Source organism: Diadema setosum, chromosome 3, assembly GCF_964275005.1.
Source record: "Diadema setosum chromosome 3, eeDiaSeto1, whole genome shotgun sequence".
Lineage (NCBI taxonomy): Eukaryota > Metazoa > Echinodermata > Echinoidea > Diadematoida > Diadematidae > Diadema > Diadema setosum.
In genome coordinates, this window is record NC_092687.1 from 25976708 (window position 1) to 26002360 (window position 25653).

The 25653-nt window shown below is 38.9% G+C and overlaps 1 protein-coding gene across 1 annotated transcript; it reads left to right on the forward strand.

Moving 5' to 3' along the window:
• The first annotated feature begins 2549 nt into the window (after positions 1-2549).
• LOC140226307 (ubiquitin carboxyl-terminal hydrolase MINDY-1-like) lies at positions 2550-15616 on the forward strand. Its single transcript, XM_072306803.1, has 9 exons — positions 2550-2971; positions 3823-4088; positions 5218-5324; positions 7031-7221; positions 8099-8241; positions 8660-8844; positions 10534-10653; positions 13439-13679; positions 15044-15616. The coding sequence occupies exons 1-9, from the start codon at positions 2587-2589 to the stop codon at positions 15065-15067; spliced, it is 1662 nt and encodes a 553-aa protein (XP_072162904.1). The 5' UTR covers positions 2550-2586; the 3' UTR covers positions 15068-15616.
• The last annotated feature ends 10037 nt before the right edge of the window (positions 15617-25653 follow it).

Sequence of the window (25653 nt, forward strand, 5' to 3'; positions counted from 1 at the left end):
TTTAAGTGCATAGAACACCGAGTTCTCGGACACGCTGAGTGTAAACCCAGTCTAGTGTCTGGGCGGGCACAAGTTTGTGCGAAGAAAGCTCTCTACGCTCTGTACAGTGTATGTGTGTGTGTTTGTGAGCAAAGTGTACTAGTATCATCGCGGTATACAGTATCGTAACACTCGCACTAAACATGTTATGCGCGAAAAGAATGCCCCGACTTTTTGTGCGTATGAACCAAGTTGGTCACACATCTGTGACTTTTACTGAGATATTTTAGCAGTTAACGGTTGAATTTCATCACCTGTAACGAGGTACGTATGGATAGACTGTGCAAAATCATTTCGTCCGGGTATTTTGTGATATTTGAGGCACAAAAATATAAAGACAAACTTCGTACTCGTTCACAGAGCCGTCAAAAGGTCATAGTGCAGTCCCACATACCGCTTTTGGCGTAACTAGTAGTTCAGGCTGATAATGCTATCCGTCAGCCGTGAATACTTAGATCTCTAACTAATTTACAGTTATATCCTTGACTGTAGATTTGATAAAGCTCAATTTTGAGATATTAGGTGATGCGTTATTTGATTGTTATTAGATCTACTTGTCAAATATTAATGATCTTTCACGATTTTTATTGACGGCGGTCTCTATCGATTTTTTGTTGTTGTTGTTGTTGAAACTACGGTACAGTCAGACGCCGATAATTTCACCTCTTATGAGATATGACTATGAATTCAAATTCAAAGACCCAAAATGATGCTTGCTGATCAGAAATAAGTTGATTTATGAGTGTTTCTTCTCTGCCTATGAGCATGAATCTTGTGGCTTGTGATTGTAACTGTAGTGAATAGTAGTGTATCACAGTCGCACCATCCATGCCTCCTTCCACCGCCATCCGTGACCAGGGTAGGGCCTTTTCTTGTCGATCAAAAACAATTTAATTTCTTTGCAATTCGTAGTGTGTTAGTGAGCAGGTTTGTACTAGTTGATCTCTCCATCAATGGTCAAGCAACACAGAATCTTTATTAGTTACAGGTCATCATACTCGTAGCTACAGACAGCATGCAGCAGCAGGTTTCAGGAGGTGGGCGTGGCATGTGGAAATGAGGTTTCTCTACACAGCTTCTTGGAAAGTTGGGGGGGGGGGGGGAGGGAGGAAGGGAACTCAAAAGACTTTCTTATGTCCCCACCCCCCATCTTACTAATTTTGACATACCACTTTACACTGCCCTACCAACCCACGTGAGCACATGCATGTGGTGTGCACGGATGCATAGTTTGTACACGCACACACATTTGGCAAATGCTCATGGTGCAGACAGCGTCCATCCGTGTATAAGATAACAAGGCCAAGGGTAGGGTAGAATAGAAAGGTGCGGCAAACTGGGGGGGGGGGGGGGTGGGGTGCATGCATAGTTCTATCGGTGATGAACCTCCTGATCTATTTTGGTAATTACTGTATAATCCCATACTCTTGTAAATAATGTACGATTCATATGCCTCACACTTACAGACCTGTACAGTCCCTTTTGTAATTTGATTGTGATTTTTATTCCAGTTCAAGTTCATTATTTGAGACATTTTGGTTTTACATTTAATGTAACTACAATGTGCACTGCATCTCAATGAAATTATGATAGAAAGAGTCAATCAAAAGAGTCTGGTGATCCTACAGTGTGAAATTATCACGTTAATCAGATTTGCCCCTGACAGGAATTGGGGAATTTCCAGTTAATTTCAATTATTCAGTGTGGATTATGAAAGGCTAGTTACAGAGGTGTTGTGGTTTGAGTGCATGCATGTTGAACATAGAGAGTGAAGTATTGTGTCTATATAAAGATATGTGCTTGCATGTAATGTTGTTCATGACACATTTTGATAGCTGATACTGTGCTTTCATTTGCATTTATGTAGGCCATTAGGGGAATTGAAAGATCTTTTGGCTGGACTTCCTCATTGTAACTACACACTGGAAAATAAACCAGTAGTAAACTAGTACAAGTGTCACCTGCCAGATAATGATCCATTACTCTATACATGTTTTCTTGTGCTTTTTTTTTTTTCCATTATGTAACCATAAATAAGTGTAGCATTAATGTACCAACTGGTTTTTTTTTCAATACTTTGTACTGTTTTATAGTTATTATACTCCAGATTTCATGGAAGATACTGTCTTCTCCAAATTGCGCTTCCAAACATGTGTCTTTCTCCCATAAATATGCCTTTTCGTCCCTCAGAATTCCGCAATGCTGTGTGTACAATGTAAGCTTGGTATCCCTATGTAGTGGGTAACTGGTAGTGCTGAAGTTGAACATATCCGTAGAAAGATTTCAGTATCTATGGATGATTATGTGGGGGAGTTGTCATGGTGTGGGGGTTTGCATGCTGTGTGTGTAATGGGTAAGTCCGAGGTTATGTGTTGACAGAGGTGACGATGTTGTATCAGTGAGTACACCGTACTCAAGCAATGTGAATGGGATCACATGTGTTTGAACAAGGAGCAAGCATGCATTGTGCATAATGAGAAGGTACTGCTTCAAATCACTTCTGCAGGAAATTTGTGGGTAGGCATCTTCTTCGGAAGACCGGGCAGGATGGATGAACCAGCGTCGGTCGCGGAGCCAGAGCTCAGCCACGCAGAGGGGCGCGAGGACCTGAAGGGGGTGCTGACGAACTCGGACGCCACCCCAAGCACGGCCACCCCCAGCACGGAGAACTCCATGGACAACGACATCACAATCATGGCGGAGGCGGCGCTGGAGGACGAGAAGATGGAAGAGGTGCGGTACATGGAGGAGGCGGATCCACCAGTGGGGGCGGAGTCACCAGTGGGGGCGGAGTCTGTGATGAGTGGGGGTGAGAGTGAAGTGGAAGGAGCTGCCTGCAGTGCCATGGAAGTTGAATCTCTGGAAGTGAGAGGGGCGGAGGGAGGCGTGGCATTAGAGGAGACTGGTGCCACAGCAGCAGCAGCAGCAGCCTGTAAGTCTGAATGATACACCTTTAATAATAAATATCATCAAACTTTTCATACTTATAGTTTGCATATTACTGTTTTATAGTTTGAATATTACTGTTTTATAGTTTGTTTGTTTAGTATTTTTCTCATGTCGCAAATTTTTTACCACAAACACTCAGCTGTTCATGACATTGTCATTAATCCATTTTTTTTTTTTTTTTTGAATTTTGCCGAGTCAGGCTTGATATTCAAGTGCATGTTGTTCCTGTGGCAATAGTGCCCCCCCCCCCCCCACTTATCGGGGAAACAAGAGTTTAGCCATCCAAGTGAGGCATCACCGACATGTATTGAGCTTCTTTAACCTGATGGGTCTTTTATAAAATCTTCATGGGAATTTCACAAACTCAGTGAAGATACATGCATTAAAATCAGTGGAACCAAGAGAAGTAGATGGTCTGTAAATCAGGGCCCCATTTCATAAAAGATGTTAGGATTGCAACTCTTGCTGGAATGGCAACTTCCAATAGCAACAAGTAATCAGGAAGCTGAACTCTTGTTGATACCATGACAATTGCCATTCCAGCAAGAGTTCCTGTATCCTATTACCATTTAATGAAATGGGGCCCTGCACAAGGTGTTTTTGTAAAGGTCAAGGTTCACCACAACTAAACCAAATGGCAAAAAGGACATGTCAGATTGATATTGTGTTCTTATTTGCTGGTGGAAAAAGTGCAGTGTTATATTCAGTCTTACATCACAATTTACAGCACAGCATTAAAGAAAAGATAAAGAAAATGACCTAAACAATAGCGAGATCAATAGAAATGTAGGATAAAGCATCTGTGACATCGGAGAGTAATTTATTCTCTTTCAGCTGACGTCAGTGCCCCAGGCTCGGCGGCCACCAGTCCCCGGGCAGCGGCCCAACCTCAGCAGGCCTACCATGTCAAGTGGGTGACGTGGCGCAACCAGAACACGCCCATCATCACGCAGAACGAGAATGGGCCTTGCCCGCTCCTCGCCATCGTTAACGTCATGCTCCTCCGCGAGACGATCCAGATCCCCCCCATGGTTGAAATGGTGTCAGCCAGTCAGCTCTTTGAGTATCTGGGTGACCACCTTCTGTCTAGGATGCCCAAGGTCTGTAGATTGATTGATTGTTTGATTGATTGATTGATTGATTGATTGATTGATTGATTGATTGATTGATTGATTGATTGATTGATTGATTGATTGATTTGATATGATTTGATATTTGCATTTTTTTTTTCCATACAAGAATATTTAACACAAGGTGGATTGACCGATGTTATCGAGTAACATTTGAATCTAGCAATGGAAATGTACATGGAAACATGTAAATGATTAACTTAGATGTAAAGCATTGTTTTTCTTAACCCGTTGAGGACGGACTGATTTTGCTACAACACGCATTTCCCATAGACCCCTGCCCAAGTATACTCGGGACTCGTCCTCAATGGGTTAACACTACAAAATGTTGTACTACAAAGTTGTATTTTAGCTTTAAGATTTCAGATTGTACATGTACCTATGCTGGAAGAGACAAATCAAGCAAATCCAAGTGATAGGAATGCATCTATTGTAATGTAGTTGTATCTGTAGTGTCACAAGGATGCCATTTTTTTTTTTGTTTTTAGCATCAAATGCTCTATTTACCAAGCACATCAGTGATCACTTTGCCTGCCAAGCTTTCTCTTCATCATTCAATACTCCACCCAAATTTGATGTCTCTGAAAAATTTGCAAGCCCACTCAGGTGTAGCAATGTGCCACAGTTTAACAGGAATGCCATGGTGTCACAATAGGGTTTAGGAAGATTAGGTAATCTCTATTCATTAACGCTTAGTTTACAGACATCAATGCCAATGGGTGAACAAAGCAAAGAAAGGCTTAAATGCAAGTCGATCAGTAACTGGGCCCTGGGAGACTGCATAATTTTCAAAGTAGTCAGTTGTTCATTTGATAGATCAGGAAGAATGGGCAGAAAACCTTATGTCATTGGCAGGAGCTTTATACCTGTGGCATTAAAACTGAAATTAATCATGTTATGCACAAACCACATTACTCATTTGTAATTTCAGTGTTTTTATGTTCCTATGATATATTTTACAGAGATTTTCTTGTAAATTCGTCATCTGAGATCAGAAGTAGCGTTCAGAGAAGTACAGATGAAATGATGCTAAACTAGGCTAGAGTCACACTCCTTATTCATTTCCTGACATACTGTACATAATAAACAAATTTTGCAGAATGCCTCGGATGACATCCAGAAGAACTACGAGCAGAACATGCACGATGCCATGGAGATCATGTCCAGACTACAGACAGGCCTGGACGTCAACGTCAAGTTCACCGGGTAAAGCTTCTCATCCGTTGCCATGGAGACAGGGATGCAAAAAGATGCCAGCTATTCTTTTTTTTTTTTCTTTCTTTTCAGTATTTTGATTTTTTCATTTAAATTTTTGCCCAAATGTCCTTGAGGTTTCATTGAAAATATTTTCCCTAAAATTGGATAGCTGCATGTGTCTATAAGATAGAAATACTTTTCTTCCAGTGATACTAAGCCTTGCTTGCCTCAGAAAACTGTTTAACATTATTATTTACAAAGTGGGCATCCCTGGATGCATATTATTTTGGGTGGGGTTACATTTGTTGTTGTTGTTGTTGTTTTAAAGAAAAAAAAAGAGAAAGAGAGAAAACTTTGGGCCCTATACATCAGATAATTTGCCCCAGACAATACTAATATAAAACAAATAAATCTTATAGATATTAAACAAGAATCCTATAGATATTAAACAAGAATATTAAAATATACCATGATGTCTCCACAAGGGAGCTCATATCGTCTCCACGAGGGAGCTCATAATGTGTGTCTCCACAATGGAGCTCATATAAGAAAATACAACTATAAAATTTTGATTATGTAATTTGTAATTTTGTAATTTGTAATTTTGCAGATATCCTGACGATGCTGAAGACTATAAAGCAATTGAAGCGTGCTAGTTGGAAGGACCTCCAAATTCTTCTTCCTTACAAAAGAAAAAATAAAATAAACATATGACAATGTATTCCTCTGCCCATTGAAGCAGTCTTCTTGTATTAGCTTGGGTAGACCCACTTTTTTTTTGTGTGTGTTTATGTTCCACATCCCTTATCTCTATAGTACCTCTCTTTCCTTTACCCACTTACTATTCCTGTATACCTTACTGCTATGGCTGCTTCAGCAGAATATGTAGAATCTCTTTTTGCAGAAAGCGTTTCTTCAGATTAAATTTCTAGCCATGTGGGTAAGACCTCAGTGAAGGAAAAAAATGTGAGTAAAGGATAGAAACAACCAATCTAAAAATTGAACCAGTATAATTGATGTGAAGTATTGTTAAATATACAAAATGTGAACAAACAATAGTTATAATAAAAAATTGTTCCCAGACTAAACCGTCTAAGTTATGGTTTAATGAGAAAAACAGTGATATCTACTTATATTTCGGGCTTTATTGCAAACATTTAATATGGTAGGATGTTTTCTGATACAACTGACCTACACGTATGCATCAAAAGTGATATCTTGAATATTTTTAAAATCATTGCTACAAAAGGTAAACAGTACCTTTAAAGCAAATTTCAAAAATGCTTCCAACAGTATTGTCAGTACAGTCTTGTAGCAAAATCTTCAGCTTTAAGTATCTCTATAGTACTGTAGTAATGTGCTTGTGGTGGGAAAAGCAAGGTGAATTTGTGACCCGCTACAACAAAAGGATCCTAAAGTCGCCGACGGGTGAGCCGAGAAAATCGAGTTTGAAGTCAGATCACCAAAATCTGTCAAAACGTTCGGATTTCTGTTTTTAACATAATTTTGTAGTCTAATGTATCTTCTATCAACTGCCGAAATTTCGAAGCTAAATGATCAAAGTAAAGGCCTGAAAATAGCATTTTTCTGGGCCATGCTCGGCTCTCCCGTCAGCGACTTTAGGATCCTTTTGTTGTAGCGGGTCACATTTGTCTCTATTCCTTTCATTCTTATCAAATTTTATTCTATGCAACCTGACCTTTTGCTCTTGGTAGAGTCAAGGACTTTGAGTACACCCAAGAGTGCGTGGTCTTCGATCTGCTGAACATCGCCCTCTATCACGGCTGGCTCTACGACCCCCAGAATGCCGAGGTCGTGTCGGCCGTCAACACGTGCAGCTACAACCAGCTGGTGGAACGAATCATCGCCACAAAGACATCAACCAATGAAGAGGAGGTCAGACAAGGTATGGTAGCCAAAATGCTCAAAAGATTTTTTTAAAAATGAGAAAAAAAAAATGTATGCTTGCAATCTGTGTACTTATGAATCTTCAGCATGCTAGTGTATGGCACTTGATCTTGAAGAATTTTGTTTTGTTAAACAACACTCAAAGGATAGTCTTGTTGTTTTGAAAGATGGAAAATAATGTGATGGTAATTTATTTATGATGTGGTGTTCTGTGCAGAAAATTCTGAATAGATATGAATTGAATAGTGACAATTCTAAGGAATGACTTCAAAACAGATACTTGAAGTTACCTCTTTGGACGGGACTTCAGGCCACCAGTCCCGTGGTTACTTGCTTACAAACATTCTTTGCTCCTGCAGTGGCCATGAAAGACAAATCAATCCTATTCAAGTCGACTTGATTCAGACTCACAAAGTGATAAACAGGCCTGAATGTACTCCAGATGGTGATGCAGGGTATCCATGACTGACGAGACTTCCTTTCTTCCTCTGCCTTTCTTTCTCTCTTCTCTTATTCTATTTGCACTGAGGATGAATGTGTGAGTGTGTTTGTGTGTGTGTCTGCCGACAAATTAAGCCAAGTTATGTCTTTGTGATTGTTAACTCATGAATTATGTACAAAGTGTACACATGATGTGTTATTTCAGTTTAGACTAATCTTCCGTATATGCATTGGTCCATGTCACAACAAGTGTTGGTCGATTGTATTTTTACCTTCTTTGTTTGAGGGCTGTAGCTACAAGCACATAATTGCTACTTAGGAGTCCTGGCATGTATTTGTCTCTTTGTAATGACCGGTAAGTTGTATATTTTTTTTATATCTTGCCAAAATGAATGAATGAATGAATGACTCTGGTGTTTGTCTCTCTGGGGCAGGTCTGCAAGCTGACCAATTCCTGACCAGCAACGCCTCCCAGCTCACCTACCACGGTCTCTGTGAACTCAACTCAACGATAGCCGAAGAGGAGCTGTGTGTCTTCTTCCGGAATAATCACTTCAGCACCCTGTACAAACACAACGTAAGCCTGTGTTCAAGGGTCTTCTGCCTGTTAAAACTTGGACCGGACAATTTATTTTGATTTTACTTTTGCAAATTTTGCGTGTCAACTTACAATCACAAAATGTCTAAAATGTCTAGAACAAGGTCAACTTTTAAAAATCTTGGTTTGTTTGGTTTGTTTAGATTTGTTTTTTTGCGTTGCTTAAACTAGCTAAAACTTGGACTGGACAATATATGTTGATTTAACTTTTGCAAATTTTGCGAGTCAACTGAATATCGCAAAATATCTGCAGTAAGACAAGGTTAACTCTTTTTTTTTTATATCATTTTATTTTGCATTGCTTACTTTTGCTCCAAAAGGATAAAATGCACTATTTTCATTTCATTTGCTACATACTGGACTGACAAACTTTCCAAACTGCTCTACCACAATCCAGAATGAGCTCTACGTCCTCGTCACCGACCAGGGGTTCCTCACGGAGAGCAACGTGGTGTGGGAGACGCTCTCGAACGTCGAGGGCGACAGCTACTTCGTCGACGGCAACTTCCGCCGGCGGCCCGTCTCCTCGGGTCCCTTGACCCCGCCACCACCGATGAGCACCAGCCAACAAATAGACACAGAGTGAGTAATGACTGGAATCGTTCATCCATAAAACCACCACCAGTATTGATATGAAGTGTTTTATCGCAAGATGAACTTCATTCTTGTTATGTCAAGATATTTTTTATTAAAGCTGCTACAAAACAAAGAAAATAATGAGAGATGAAGGATTTTTTAATCATAACTTCTGGAATATTGTTACCCTGAATGTCACAAGTGAGGTATTACTGGAAAAGTGTAATTTTGCTCTATGTGATGATGGACTTACTTTAAAATGTTTAAAATGGCTTTTAGCTCATTTTGCAATAAAACTCTTCATATCATGCACATATCAGCAATTAAAAAAAAAAAGGAATGTGTGATAAAAACGTGTTTCATGGGCAAGGTATTGCCTAAAAGTTATTGGGAGAAGTAAAAGTTGTAGTTTGGGAATTTCAATCAGACAGGTTATAGTAACCGATGTAGATTTTGTTGAGGCACGTAAGCTTCATGATGTTGAAAGTGTGTTGCCTTCGAATGAATAAAAGCATGCTTACAAGATTTTTATCTTTATATATTTTTGTGTGCCAGCTAATAGATTATATTCTGCCCACAAGTTAGATGCCCACGTGGGTGCCATGGCACTTCACTTAATACACTGTAACCAGCCAAGCTTTTTCAACTGAATTCAAGAATCTATTCGATCTTGGCCTTGTTGTGAAGTTAGCAAGACCATTCAGGTGTAGCAATGTGCCTCAGTCCCACAGGAAGGTCATGGTGACACAAAAGAGATTAGGGGGATAAGGTAATCTTATTCAGTGACAATTAGACCTCTGTGCCAATCAGGGAAGAAAGCTCTCTAGCATGTTCACTATACGCCAAATATTTCGCGAGGTTTTTATTTTCGCGAATTTCGCGAGTCAGGTGCTATTCACGAAATTAAAGACACGCGAAAATATTGACTCTACCCGATGTGGATATGATGTACACGTGTACACTTCTCCGTTCAGTACAAGACTCCACGATCGCGAATTTAACCACTCATGAAAAATATTGACTCTAACCCCGATGTGGATAGTAACACGTGTACACTTCTCCGTTCGGTACAAGACTCAACGATCGCGAATTTAGCCACTCATGAAACTGTCTGGAATTCCCGATTTGTGAAAATTTAGACTCGCTATATATGGCGTATACAGTATGCCATTCGGCAAATGAAGCGGGCTAAGGGTTAAGGGGATGATGTAGTATTGGTTGAGATAAGAATTCAGCTTTTAATTCTTTTCAAGATGTTTCAATACCACTTAAATGAAATGCTAAAAGGCATACAATACAAAATGGAATTCAATGTTTATTTGATGAAAAATGGTTTTGAAATGGCTGAGATATCCAAAACAAAACTAAAACAAAGTGATCCTAATAAAAAGTGGGTCCCACCTTTTATGAGGATCCATTTGTTTTGATGTCAGCCATTTCAAAACCAATTTTCATCAAATAAACTTTCAATTCCTCTTAGAATTGCATGCTCTCTCATATTCAATAAGATGTTTCTCATCTCAAAAAATCATTATAAAAAAATGCTGGAAACCTCAAGCCCCATCTCAATCCATCATGATCCCAGTGTGGAATTGAACTTCCAAGTGAAGGCTGTGTTTGTCATATGATTTTACTCTTACTGACAACCACATTGGACTGTGCACATGTCTCATAAACTCATCTCTCTGTCTACAGTTTACTGCTGGCGTTATCGCTGCAAGAATCCGCCGCACAGGGAGACGGGGCTCAGGCCAGCCAGCAGCCAGGCAAGCCCCCAGCAGGCGAGGCCAAGCTTCCCGAAGGTGTCCTTACCGAGTGAGTGTCCACTCTGTTCAGGGCAGTGGCAGGACGGAATACCTTGGGTGTGGGTGGAGAGACATGGTCAATTATAATGTGATATGACGATGCTTGTTTGCTTGTTTGTTTGCTTGTTTATCTGTTTGTTTGTTGTTTGTTTTCCCATTGTTCCCCATGATACATAAAAGAAGGGTGAGGGAGTATATCATCAAAAGGCAGTGCAAGAAACTCACGTTGAAGCAGGGGGAGAGAAGATATTCAACAAGGTTACCCTGATAGATTCTTGACCCATCAAGTTCCAGAAAATTATCTCGTCATCCATATGTTGGCAACATTGAATCTCACATTGAGAAATTTTGTATGGAGCTGGTTATATGTGTGACCGTGCGTCACAAAACAAACAAAAAGTCGCACCCCTTGATTTTACGTGAGGACTCAAGAAAGGTGAGACGGGTCAACCAAATCAATTTTAATTTTTCCTAATTATCTGAAAGAGCTATTTTTCTTTTACATTATTCTTGAGTTTGGGATCTTAAATTGAATGGGAAAGTGGATTTTCAGCAGTTTTTCTACAACCCTTTTTGGTAGAGTAGTGTGATCAGGTTTTTCTTATAGGCCCCCTTTTCATTTCTTAAATCCTTTGCAAACTCTTCACCCTCAACTCTAATAACTTTTGAAAGGATAATGCTTCTGCTTTGAAAGTTGACATTTATCATAGACAGAATGGGTTAATAGAGCATACTTAATTTCAGCTTAATCTGATAATCCCTTCATTGTTGTTGCTACAGTGGGTCACATCATGTTTTTTGTCCCATTCGTGGCTCAGGTAGCACGGCTTAGCACAGATTAAGCGCTTGAATAGACCCTGCACTTCAGAGCCTCTTTTCTCAGTTCACACTATCCAGAGTGTCTGCTTTCTTTCCAATGTTAGGATAGGTTAGGAGAGTCCATTTGAATTGAGTTATATATCATTTTAAAGCTTGAAGTCTGCTCTTTTAGAATCTGCTCTTAACGAAAAATCCATGTCTAGCGACTTTTTATGTGTTTTGTGGTGCAGGGTCACATATGTTAAATGTGCACCAATCGCAGAGAAATTTGCAAAATTTTGCCAATTTGAGAGAAAACAAGGAAAAGTAGAAATTACGCGGTGCGTAATATATGTCCCCGCCGGAAGTAGCATTTAGTAGCACAATGTACAATATAGGTAAAAAGATCAAGGTCAAAGGTCAAAGAAGTCAAAGGTCAAAATTTTGAAGCCCTCACCTAGTGCCATCACATAAGGCAAACGGAATCGAAATCGGGTTAGAAATGGGGAAGGAGTAGCATTTTGTAGCCAATGTACAATGTAGGTAGAAACTCAAGGTCAAAGGTCAAAGAAGTCAAAGGTCATAATTCTGTGTAGAAGTTTTGAAGCCCTCACCTAGTGCCATCACATAAAGCAAACGGAATCGAAATCGGGTTAGAAATGGCGAAGGAGTAGCATTTGGTAGTAATATGTACAATACAGGTCAAAAATCAAGGTCAGAGGTCAAAGAAGTCAAAGGTCAAAATTCTGTGTAGAAGTTTTGAAGCCCTCACCTAGTGCCATCACTTAAAGCAAACGGAATTGAAATCGGGTTACAAATGGCGAAGGAGTAGCATTTTGTAGCAAAATGTACAATATAGGTCAAAAATCAAGGTCAAAGGTCAAAGAAGTCAAAGGTCAAAATTCTGTGTAGAAGTTTTGAAGCCATCACCTAGTGCCATCACATAAAGCAAACGGAATCGAAATCGGGTTAGAAATGGCGAAGGAGTAGCATTTTGTAGGCAATGTACAATATAGGTCAAAAATCAAGGTCAAAGGTCAAAGAAGTCAAAGGTCAAAATTCTGTGTAGAAGTTTTGAAGCCCTCACCTAGTGCCATCATATAAAGCAAACGGAATCAAAATCGGGTTAGAAATGGCGAAGGAGTAGCATTTTGAAGCAAAATGTACAATATAGGTCAAAGGTCAAGGTCAAAGGTCACAACTGAAATTCTGTATAGAAGTTTCAAAGCTCTCATGTAGTGCTATCATATAAAGCAAACAGAATCAAAATCGGGTTAGAAATGGCGAAGGAGTAGCATTTTGAACATTTTGATCACACACGGACGCACGGACGGACGCACGGACGGACGCACGGACGGACACACGGACACACAGACACACACACGTACGGAGCCCGTTTCATAGTCCCCTGCTCGAACTCGTTCAGTGGGGACAAAAAGTCAATTTTAATCCTGTAAAATGTATTACCAATTTAAAAATCAATGAAATTAATCACCAATCAGTGGAATTGAAAAAAAAAATGAAGTAAGCAGTTAAGAGGCTCTTTGCAATAATTATTTTTCATCAACTGTATGTAATAAGAATGATAAGAGATGATGATACAGTGCACACCACGCTCTATATATCTGTTTTCCTATCTCTCTCTCTCTCTCTCTCTCTCTCTATCTGTTTATCAATCTATTTTGCCTCAGTATATCAATATTATACTCATTCCTCTAGATTGCACTTTTTGGAGACAGTGTATAGAATATTTTGTACTAACCATTGTCGGCCGTAAGGCACAGATGGAATTGGATATAACATAGTTGAGAATGCTAGGGAGACAATGCTAAGTTGTCTCTTTAAGGTGCCATTCAAGGGAATGTATATTATATTCATATGACATATGTTCGTATGCTCATATATTTATATGATATGTCTGTATGCTCATATATTCATATGATATGTGTTTGTATGCTCATATATTCATATGATTATATCTATCTCTTCTCTTTCAGCCATGAGCTGGCCCTCCAGTTACAGCAGGAAGAAGATTACCGGTTGGCTCAGCAGATCAGCCAGAGCGAGGAACAACAGCAGCAGCAACAACAGCAGCACCAGCAGCACCCTGCCCAGCAAGGCGTGGCCAGGGGCCAGCCCCACCAGGGCGGGGCCAGGCCCCGGCAGGGACAACCGTCGCCACGGCAACAGGCAGCAGCGGCAGGCGGTGGCGGCGGGAATGGGTCGAGGAGAAAAGAGGTGGGTGGCACACCAGTCGCATTGTAATGACTGAAAAGTTTCTTTCTGTAGCAAATTGTTTTTTAGAATATGAACAGAGAGTATGAAAAATGACAATCAAAACAGTGCTTTAAAAAGTATGATTGTATATACTGTAAAACGAGGAATGTTCGCGTGCATTTTAATTTCGCGAATTTCGCGAATGCGAAGATTCGCGAAATTAAAATGCATGCGAAAGTTCTTGTCTACACTATATGCATTGAATACCAGTGGCAGTTCGCGAAAATTTCATGCCCCAGAAAAGGCCGTCGGCTCCAATTCGCGAAAAATTCATGCTGCGAATATATCATGTTTTACAGTACATAGATCTATTATTTTTTCTTAATTGTGAGGACCATTGAAATTTCATTTGTGAAATCAATAAGTATCATCGGTACTCTGCACATATGACCATGCATCACAAAACGAACAAAAAATTACACCCCTTGACTATATGTGAGGACTCAAAAAAGGTGAAATGGGTCAACTGAGTCAATCTTGAGTTTTTCATATTTTCTGAAAGAGCTATCCTTCTACAGTATTCTTTAGTTTGGGATCATAACATGAATGGGAAAGTGTGTTTTCAGCAGTGTTTCTACAATCCTTTGTTCGGGAGAATGGAATGATCAGGTGTGTTTCAGAGTCCCCTTTTCATTTCTTTAAATTCTTTACACACTCTTCACTTTCAAGTCTAATAACTTTTGAAAGGATAACTGTACTGCTTTCAAAGTTGGCATTAATCATGGACAAAATGGCTTGATAGAACACCCTCAATTTTAGCTTAATCTTATAATCCCTTCAGTGTTTTTACTCCGGTGGTTTACATCCTGTGTTTTGTCCCTTTCATTGCACAGCTAGCACGGCTTGGTAAATATTAAGTGCTTGAATAGACCCTGTACTTCAGAGCCTCTTTTCTCAGTTCACACTCTCACAAGTGTGCGCTTTCTTTCTAGTGTTTAGATAGGTTAGGGGAGTCCGTTTGAATTGAGTTATACATCATTTTAAAGCTTAGAGTCTGCTGTTTTGTAATCTGCTCTGAACTAAAAATCCTTGTCTGGCAACTTTTTGTTAGTTTTGTGATGCAGGGTCACATATGATTGGATATTCTTGACTCATGTGATGTGATGCACCATCTATCCTTCAAGATGTGACTTCTTGTCGTACAAGTTGTACAGAAAAAACACAAATGACTTGTCATGTTGATTTGATCTCTCTTTTCTTTCTGTTCATTTTTTTTTCTTCTGCTTCCTCCCCCCCCCCCTCTCTCTCTCTCTCACTGTCTTATTTTATTCATTACCTTTAATTTTTGTCTTTTTCATCTCTTGGTTTCCACTCCCATATCACAGGACAAAAGCTGCACGCTTCTATGAGGAAACTTGCCTGCTGCTATTTCTGTGTACAGTAGTGTCTGCGTAGCGCCCTCCAGTGACAAAGTATGTATAACTTCAAACGTGATAATCTTGTAGCAGGGAGGCGGGAGGTCTTGTTCTTCTCTTGGTGAACTCCCACAACTGTTTTTGACGCATCCTGCCCACGACTTGTGGCCACTCAGCCTGAACGGCGCCTGTCCGGGTGTTGATTTCCTTTCCGCCGTGGATGGACGGGCACCGCACGTTTGCCAGTCCCCAAACTGCCGTGCTTCAATACCTGATTGTATGCAGCGATGCCGATTCCAGTGTGTATTATGTGTGTGTAAGGTGTGATTTTGTGTGCAACCCATTGTCCTCCCCATTTGCTGCTGAATATGTGGAGTGACTTCTGTAAAAAAGAAGTAGAAGAAGAAGAAGAAAAAAAAAACATGTAAAAGATCTCTTCTCTGTGATAAGTGTGATAAAGATGATTGTTGAAATAATTGCTAAACAGGAAAAAGAAGACGAAAGGAATATCTTTGTGAGAGTGTATGACATCAAATCCTTATGTTCCGCCTTCTCTCACAGTTTCTGCATTTGAATTGGAATGTTGTTGTTGTTGTTGTCGTTGTTGTTGTTGTTGTTGTTGTTTGTGTGTGTGTGTGTGTGTGTGTGTGTACCAAGCTCTGCTGTAAAGATAGGTGAGACAGACGAATGGAAGTGACATACGAGAGAAAAAGAGAGAGAGACATATAGTGTGGAAGAGAGAGATGTACAAAGAGAGAATGAGAGAAAAAGAGAGAAAGAGACAGATAGAGAGATAAGAAAATGGCATTATGATTTAATATTCTGTTATTTTAAGAGAAGCTATAATTGTGGGCTTTATATCTCTATTATCCCCTCCCTGAAGAGTTGTGAGGGAGATGTTATATTGTTGGGTTGTCCGTCGTCCAGGGCGAGGAAAAAAATAAAATAAGATAAAAAAACAACTATCCATTGGAGCTTCTTGAGGTATCAGTCTCTACTCTTAGATTAGATTAACCCAGTGAAGACTAGTCGCGAGTATACTCAAGCAGGTGTCTATGGGAAATGCGTGTTATAACAGAATTAGCCTGTCCTGAACAGGTTAATGAAGGTTAAAATGATGTGACTAGTAAGATTATCCGTTCGGTTTCTTCTTCTGTTGTATAATCTTTCACAGTCATTTTCACTTGATTTTGGTCAAGAGTCATTATATTTGTTCTTTTTCTAGCCATAACTTCCACTCACCATTTTAGCTGATCTTATGTGTGGTGATGTGAGTTTAGAAGAAAGATAGAAATGCATAATTTGCAGTGGATTGAAATGAATTGGGATATTATTTATTAGCGAAGGTGAAGGTTTTATCCTCGTGGTCAGTGGTTAAGACCAATCAAGCTCTGTCTTGGTGAAAATGCAGGATGTTATACATATTGCGGACCATGAGGATTGCATTAGAAAGGGGAGGTATTCCACTCATTGTGCTCTTCAGTTGAATCACCTTATGGCATTATGTACATATGTTTATGTGTGATATAACGATACACACTGTCTTTTATCTGGTGGTTGTGTTGCAATCTGATTCGAGACAGCAAGTATATGTGTCTACTCCAAAAGTCAAATTCTTTTCACCTCTTTTTCAAATGCACTCTTTTATTCCACTCTCTCTTGCAGTCAGTCTGTCGGACTGTCGTCTGTCTGTTCGTTTGTCTCTCTTTATCTTTCCCTCATTAGGTTGTTTTTGTCTTTGTTTCCTTGTAGTTCAGTTTTGAATGGCTGCTAGAAACTCCACAATATCTCACAGATTTTGCTACTTCAGAACAATAGAAATGAAAATCTGGTTGAAAATGTACAGCTCTAAGACCCTTGTGGTATCAATAAGATTATAAAGATAATTAGGAAACTGTTGTGTCCATTTTCCACATAACTACCGGGATTCCTACGTGGGACACGCTTCTGCACTTTTTGAATGACCAGTCATACTGAAATTAGTGTTTTGACGAGTGTTTTGGGAAAGGACATTTTGAATTGCAAGCTTTATGTAACATACATGGTTTTCCCATTTTGATGTATAAGATACTGTATTGTCTATAGTTTTGGAGTGTAACTGCTTTTAGGAAAGAAATAAGATAGGTCTACAGTTTAATGACTTTTCTGTATTAAATTATGAGCATTAACTTATGTTTATACATGTGTACATTGATTTTGCCATTTTTTTAACCTAATTTGTATATACTTCTCTTCTTCTTTTTTTTTTTTTTGCCAGTTTTCTTTCTATATCTTATCTTTCCGTAGCCATTATAGGTGTAAAGTGGAATGAAATGTAGATATGACTTGTGTAAATATTATATAGTTGAAACTTTCATAGTCTAAGCAAAGTCTAAAACCAAAATGTGCAATTCGTAGTGAAGTTGGGAGGATTCTGTGCGTGCCATGTTGCGGAGTGATACAAGTTTGTCGGTTATAGCCACCGCAACTAGACTGCAATTATTGTCGCTGTTTGTCGAGTCCTCGTAACGTTCAACTTTCTCTTGACAGTAGGCCGTCATGCTCAGGTGTACATATTATCGTGATTTGCACTTACGAAAATCTGCCAACTTATCCTTTTTATTTCCTTTTTACAGTAATTTGCAGAAAGAATGGATTGTTTCTGTTATTTACCAAGAAAGGAACGCAGGAAGTGGGTATAAGAAATAACAAAGCTTAATTCTATGTTTATTCATTTTTAAAAAAGAATATCATTAGGGAAATAGTATTCATTCGGGTGATAATGTGAACGAGTACCCTTTCTTAGTTATTTCTAAAGTTACGACATAGGTGAGGAAGTGCATGGTATATTAGTGGAGTTGGTGGTATTGGTGGTGTGGGGTAATTGGTTGGGCAGGGCAGGGCAGGGTGGGGTGGGGCAGGTTGGGGCAGGGTGGGGCGGGATGGGGATAAGGGGCAGAGAGTGAGAAATAAACCACCCACTTTGGATCCTTATTAAAGCCTGAAAACTTCTTACTCCAGGGTACAGACTGATCGGCAGTTAGATGAATTATGCTTCGCCAGGATGATGTCTGTGCATACATACCATCTTGCTCTTTGTCCTCTAGTGACGCCAGTAATTGATTGGTTTTTGAGGGGGATGGGGGCCCATGGGTCCAAGGGTTGGATGCCCCGCCTTTTAAAGCAGAGCACAAAACTTTCCTTTAAATTCGCTGCCATATCATGCACAAGGACAATGTGTACATATAACATTGCTGTTCAACAAAGTGCAGTAGATTTCGGAGGAAGGTCACCAGAGTTTTAACGACGTACAGAGTGACAAAGAAGACGAGGAGTATAATAATCTCGCCTGTAATTTTCGCTAAATTCACCCGAAAATTTAATGTAGCGTCACAGCACTTTATGGCCCAATGGCAAGGGGATACCACTGAATATGGAACTGCATGGCCCGACTCGGATATATTCGAGAATCATCGTAACGAAACTGTGTACAGCTGTATCACTGATTTTTGTGTGCATAAATAAACTACACGCACAACTGAAAGAATCTCATCAGGAGTCGACTATTTCTGATTCACATCAATATACCCTGACCGGTGCTGTTCGTGGTTTCCGAATGTACCCTGAGATGGGCACCGAATGAGCCGGGCCACCCATGACTCCCCACGCTACGGGGTCTCATAAAGTGTGATCAGTTTGAACTCGCATTAAGGAGCATGACCTTTGACCCTTATTATTCGACTGGTGGTACAGCGCTCGTTTCCCAGGCACAAAGTTTTCAAGGTGCACTCTTTGCTTGGCCGTAGAAGAAACCATGTTCTAATTTTGTACCTATTAAAGGGATTGTTATGAGAGAGTGGGCTGACGATTCACATTAGGATGGTGTTCCCACCTCACTGACAAACTTATTCTATTTAGGACATTTGACGGAGTTCACTCCATTGTGACAGCATTATGCTTTTGTTATTGTTGATGGTGAGTTAATGGTACAGGGAAACCACGTTCTGTAACGAGATCGCCATGGCTGCCGATTATATACTGTACCTCGCTGTAAAACGTACTGAATAAATGAGTGCAGCTAAATGCAGTAATGAAATATTGTGACCGCCGAATTCACTTCGTTAAAGCGATACCTTGTTTTGTAAGCAAACTCTCTTTGATGACGTTTCCCTGTATTATTATCACTCCATGCAAACTTTCATTTAGGCCTTCTCTTAATGATTATGAGTCTATCCATGTGGTGAAATGTAGAATAGATTTTTTTTCCCCCAAGAGTTGGTTGAACAATTGGAATGTAAAGTTGTAGAATGTTGAATATGTTATGATTTTTGCCATTGCCGATGATGTGAATCACTGATTTGTCTTTTCACAATTTGATTTGTATTCATTTAGCTTCCTTTCTTACAGTGTTACGAAATCGTACAGGAAAACGAGAATATCGCTTTCATAGAGAACGAGGAAGATACGCTTGTATACCGTGTTTATCGGCTTTTTAAAGTTGTCTTCAGTCAGTTATGTCTCCATTTTCGTCACCATTTTGCATCATTGTGGAACTAGGTGTGCTTGGAATTACTGGTAACAAAATTTTGTATGACGCAAATGCTGACTTCAAACAAGTAGTGTCTTAAGGTCAACAAGCGGTGGGACTCTTGAACGCGTCTGTGTCGTAGAGTGGTGCCATTTCTTCGTTGGAGTTGATTCGCAATGCGTAGCGTATCGGAACAAAAGAAGTGTTTCCCTTCAAGCACTCAATGCTTCGTAAAAGAGCTTCTTTCAGAAAGACTATTATATATGACGATGATATGAATTGTGAATATCATAGTCTTGCATCAAGGCTTCATTTTCTTATTAATTTTCGATGTTTCAAAAGCATGCCATACGTTATCTACCAATGATTGAGGATATGAAATGTGTGGTGGCTTGAACTGGTAGTAGTCGCGTAGATGAGAGCGGCTCTTCATCGCTAGGCTACATTGTGAAAGGGAGTTCATAGCTATGGCTAGGGAATAGAATTACGTAAATGGAATGAATTGTACCTGTTCCTTCACTATTTGCATGTGTGAAGGTAATCGATTGGTATCACAAGTAAGCACATTGTTTTTTTGCATTCTAGTCGATGAAGGTGACTGGTACAGGTGTATTATATCGAGTAACAGCTTTTCACATTATCGAGATTATATGGTATTTGTCGTACTGTATTCGTATTGTCGCTTACGGTCAGTCTAGATGTGGGTGCGCGCACCCACGTTCGCAGGTCACAACGCATAATGCAGATTGACTGTAAATGGTGAGCGCATCGACGTTTAGTAGGTTTTAGTGGTGAAATATGCCGATTTGCATGTCTACAGCATGCACACGCAAAAAGACCACTTATAGGGTGAGTAAAAAGATTGTTTCAACCAACATGTCACTGAAGAAAAGGAAATTGTCGTCATGAACTTATATTTCTGCCAGAAGAGACTGGAAAAGGACTGTGTAAGTGTGGTTGACATTGCGAAGTGGTAATATTTCTACTATTTTCCCCCATACGAGAACGTACAGGCGTGCGATATTGATGATACACACTGTACCGCAATGTCAGCTTGGAGCTAACCGTGTCCATGTTTCCGCCGTAATGTTGACATTAGTGAAATTCATTATGCCACCTAAAATCTGTGATAGATGAAGAACCAGGGGGAATTACATGAACAGAGGCGCCATGTTCTGCGCTCTACACGATTAATATCAAGACGATGGCACATGAAGAAAGATGTGAACTGCGATATGTTTGCCAAGTAGATTGCATCAAATACATAGACCGTAAAAGGGAGATGCATTTTTGGTTGTTGATATTTTATACATCAAACGAGACTGATTTCCTTATTCATAAAGTATCGGATTCAATACCACTGAATCAAATGACCGCATGTGATGTTGCTGTTGATATGTCTTGGCAGGCATTGGACGTGTTAACTCTTCTTCGTTACACTTTTTTGAACGCATCGTTTCCTGTCTTTCTGGTGCATGCTCAAATTTATTGTATTTATTTGTTGTTTTTTTTTCTTTCTGCATAATAGTTGCCACTATCTCTCTACTGGTGAAGAGGTCTTAAACGCGTTCACCACACTTTCATGTTCAATTTTCGTTCATTTTGAATGTGATGTCCCCAGATCATGTGGTTCATTCGCAGTATAAGCTATCGTTATTTCCAATTCTTTTCTCTTTTTTTTGTTTGGTTATTTCTGTCTTATGTCATGATCACTTAAATTCATGATATATCCATTCAGGTGCATTTCTTTTTGGTTGGACAGTTGTGGAAACGTATTTCTCAACGATAATGATGACAATTCGTGAAGAATACATGACTATTGTGTATGATGCATTATTTAGGTGTCGACTATAACCATATATAAATGTAAATGTACAATTTATTGCATATATTACGTATGTGTCGAAACACATTAAAACTTAAAACCTATACTATTCGAGTCTTTGTGTATGTATGCTTTGTGTTTGATATTCTTCTTTTCATGTCTTTGTACAGTGATTGTTATGTTGTGTTTTTTTTTTTATGAATGGTGAAATTGTTCATTATGAAGACACATATGCACACAATAATCATACACGTAGGGCTACCGAAATTCGGGGAACGCTATGGCATTAAACAATCATAATAATCAGCTAAATCACTATTAACTCGGACATGAAGGTACACATAATATAAAATAGATATATCAAATCTCTCTTTCACCTAACTCGGTCTTCCTGACTTCTGCGATAGTAGCGTTACGACATGTATGCACACAAGAAAGCAATGCACAGGAAGAAATTCTTCGAGTTTGGTGGTATTACTTTTTTTTTCTTTTTTTTTTTTTTACTAAATTTACTTGAATCCAACGATGATGTAGGACAATGCCTGTTAATATCGATCAAAACTCGGTCTCAATGTTTATATAATTAAAATTATCTATATAACTTAAAAAAAGTTATATAAATAAAAAGTATGTACATGTTCCGAGGACTCGTCAAGTTGAGGTTGTGGGAAAGGACAGAGGTGTTCGAGAAAGACATACAGCCTATACTGGGTCATTAACAAGATCATGTTTTGTGACCGGACGATACTATTGTCCAGTCTATTCGTTGAAACCATTTAGAAGATTACAGAGATGACATATTCAGGCAGACTAATTGACAGGTCGACAGTTCTGTTGAGGACAGTTTTCATAAAAGTTTCGCAACTTCTTGTACTCCTGTCAACTTAAATTTCTACGGTGACAGACAAGTTGCATACATTGTATATGCTTTGCACATTGAACATGACGTATCAAAAGTACTGAGAGACATAACATGGAGGTTTTATAATAGTAATCAGGGGGACCAAAATTTTACATATGAGGAGTTTATTTGCAAAAGGGGTTAGATCCACTTTCAGTACTTCAGAGAAAAACTGGTTTGTTTGTGAGAATTTGTACACAAGTGTATGGAAAAATCAAAATCTAATTTTGCTATAATTTCTATTCAAATGTTTGTCTGGATTTGAAATTTTCATTGTAACTAACTCAAATGGAATTCTGTGCAGTGATGCTAATAACTCAATTTTCGTCAAAATGGATCTAACCCCTTTTGCAAATGAGCTCTTCATATATCAACCTTAAAGGGACTGTACAGTTCTGGTTGAGGTGGGGATTCATGTTTTGAACATTCCTAAGTGAGATAATGAGAAACCTCTTGAGAAATACGAAAGAGCATGTAATTTTAAGAATGATTCAACGTTTATTTGATGAAAATTGGTTTTTAAATGGCTGAGATATCCAAAAATGTGATAATAATAGAAGGCGACAGGCCACGCCTTTTATTAGGATCTCTTTGTGTCACCTTGTTTTTGGATATCTCCGCTATTTCAAAACCGATTTTCATCAAATAAATTTTTGATGCACCTTAGAATTGCATGCTCTTTGACATTTGATAGGGTGGTTACTGAATATCTCACAAACTGTTAAAAGCTAAATCCTCACCTCAACCAGAACTGTACACACCCTTGTTACTGCAGTGGTCCAATGCCATGACACTGGTACCTGAAGTTTGAAGTTTGATGGCGCCTTGAATAAAATAACGTTTACACCTGGAAATCTCACTTGGCATCCAGATAACCTCAGCTGGGAACCTGACTCTTGGTCGGACATTCTGTCCCAGAATATCCATCAAAAGTAGCATGAAAAAGGCAGAAGAACAATGTAATGTCCAATAGATACGATCAACTATTATGTGAGGAGAACCTTTGAGCAAAACTCCAGCGGCATGTTCGGCCAAGAAAGCCCAAAATGTTAGTGAACGGTCAGGAGGGATGGTCCAGAATTTTAGTGAAGGTCTACAGGCAGCTGATAGGCAGCTGCGCATTGCGACCACGGGCAATAAAGGAAACTAGACGCAGTAAAAAGAAAGTCTTAAGGCTGATGTATTCAACTTTTTGACCACCTCCCCTTATTATCTGCAAATGCTTACTTTATGTCTGGAACCATCCATATGCCTCTAACTGATAGAGGACTTACTTTAAAATCTTTGCATATACTGAAGTTGTTATATATTTCTTTGCATTTATTTATTTCTTTGTATATATATATATATATATATATATATATATATATATATATATATATATATATATATATATTACTTGATTATGTGTGTGTATGTGTGTGTGTGTTTGTGTATGTGTGAATGGATGTATGCGGACGTAGGAGTGTGCCTCGATATCTAAACATCCTTGTTTATTTTGTTTTGCTTTTTATTGTTCCATATTCCACGTTTAAACATATAAACTAAAAACGGAACAAGAACTTAAATGAGTGAATTGTCGAATACAGCACCTAAAGAAAATGAAGACTTGTGCAATGATGAAAAATTTTAATGGAGGTTTATTTTGTTTTAGTTTTTTCTTTTTGTTTTTCGGCGTAGATTCCCACAAACTGAACTCGGTTGTATGCTTGAAGGAAATTAACAGTTATTGACAGTTGTAAATAAAGTTAAATTACAGAGTGGGAAAGTGCATAATATATGTCGAAATATACAAGAAGAAAAAATAAATGTCCGCTACATTACACTGTGATAAAGAGAGTGGCGTGATCATCAGAGTTGAATAGCAAGCCCGATACAATGACGGAAAATTTTCATTAAAGACTCAACATGAAGATTGAAGGTATAACATAATACTGGAATTCCCAAAGACTATACATGAGTATTATAACACACACAAAAAAACCCCACAACAACAACAACAACCGCCCCCCCCCCCCCAAAAAAAAAAAAAACCAACACACCTAAGCAGACTCACAAACCCATACTCACTGATGCACACACACACACAACCAGTCATGATTACACATAGCAGTGGCGGATCGAGAGGGGGGCGCAACCGGCGCACGCCCCCTTTATTTTTCGTTAAAAAAAAAAGAAAAAAGAAAAGAAAAGAAATGAAACCCGGAAGTGGCACCAGAAATATTAGTTGCCCCCCCCCCCTTTACACAATTCCTGGATACGCCAGTGCATAGTTAAAACCCCGTTCAAACAAGTAATAAAAGTAGCAAAACACACTCGAGAATCAGCGACTCATAGCTTTGTAACATAATGGTAACAATGTCATAATGACGTCGATAACAAGTAATACAATTATTAATCATCACACATCATTTATTTAGTCTTTGTCTTTCCAAGTAACTCAGCCACTGTCTAATAATATTGTTTCAAGGTTAGGACATTTATTGGTAACCACCGTATTTACAGAAGTTAAACAATCGCACCGAAACTTGTAACGGCTAAAAGATCATCAAGAGTACGTTAAATTCATAATACAGACAGCTCTTCATAATTAAAAAGACATGCAAGGGGCGTACATTGCAGAAAGAATTTAATATACATAAAACAGGTCATGTGAATAGCATTAAAATGTAACGGTCTTTGTTGAGTTTAACGGATCTAACAATACAAGACTCTTTCAAAAGTGTATAAGTGCACACGTGTTCAACTTGTTGGTAGAAGAACACAACCTATTAAAGGCATCATACCACATTACCAAGTCATTACAATCATGTAAGCACCTGATGGCCATGTTAAGATCTAATCTTAGTTATGAAAATATTTCCAAATTAATGTCAGGTCATATTCATTCATGCTATAAGGTGTTTATATACATTCCCGGGACAATAATCATGTACTTTTGCAGTTGAATAATAATCAATGAACACCTTGTTTTAATAATAACAAACGATGATTTAAATAGCCAAACCCCGTGCTGATGAAATGTTGGTAATTCATTTAATACGTATGTTTTTATTTCAATGGGGATTAATCCTAAACATGTAATCGTATGATTTCCAACACATATCATTATCATCTTCGGACTCAGAAGTCAAAATTGCTTGTTAACGAGATAAATTCTTTTAGGTTGAATGAAGAATTCCGCATAAGGAAAAAAATATTAAAGATTTGCCACGAAAGTGGCAAGCCATGTAGTGAAATCCCCACGATTCGTATATACCACGCTGGTACGCATGCGGCTGTTTATACTTGAGATGCCCCTTGTCCATATGGCGTGCCTGTAATGAAATTACAACAGGGGAAAAAAA

Bases quoted from the DNA above. Each gene is read 5' to 3' on its own strand.
- LOC140226307 (XM_072306803.1), top strand. From the start codon at position 2,587: ATGGATGAACCAGCGTCGGTCGCGGAGCCAGAGCTCAGCCACGCAGAG. The intron at 5,325-7,030 runs GTAAAGCTTCTC...TGCTCTTGGTAG, and splicing joins GTCAACGTCAAGTTCACCGG to AGTCAAGGACTTTGAGTACA. The intron at 8,242-8,659 runs GTAAGCCTGTGT...ACCACAATCCAG, and splicing joins GCACCCTGTACAAACACAAC to AATGAGCTCTACGTCCTCGT.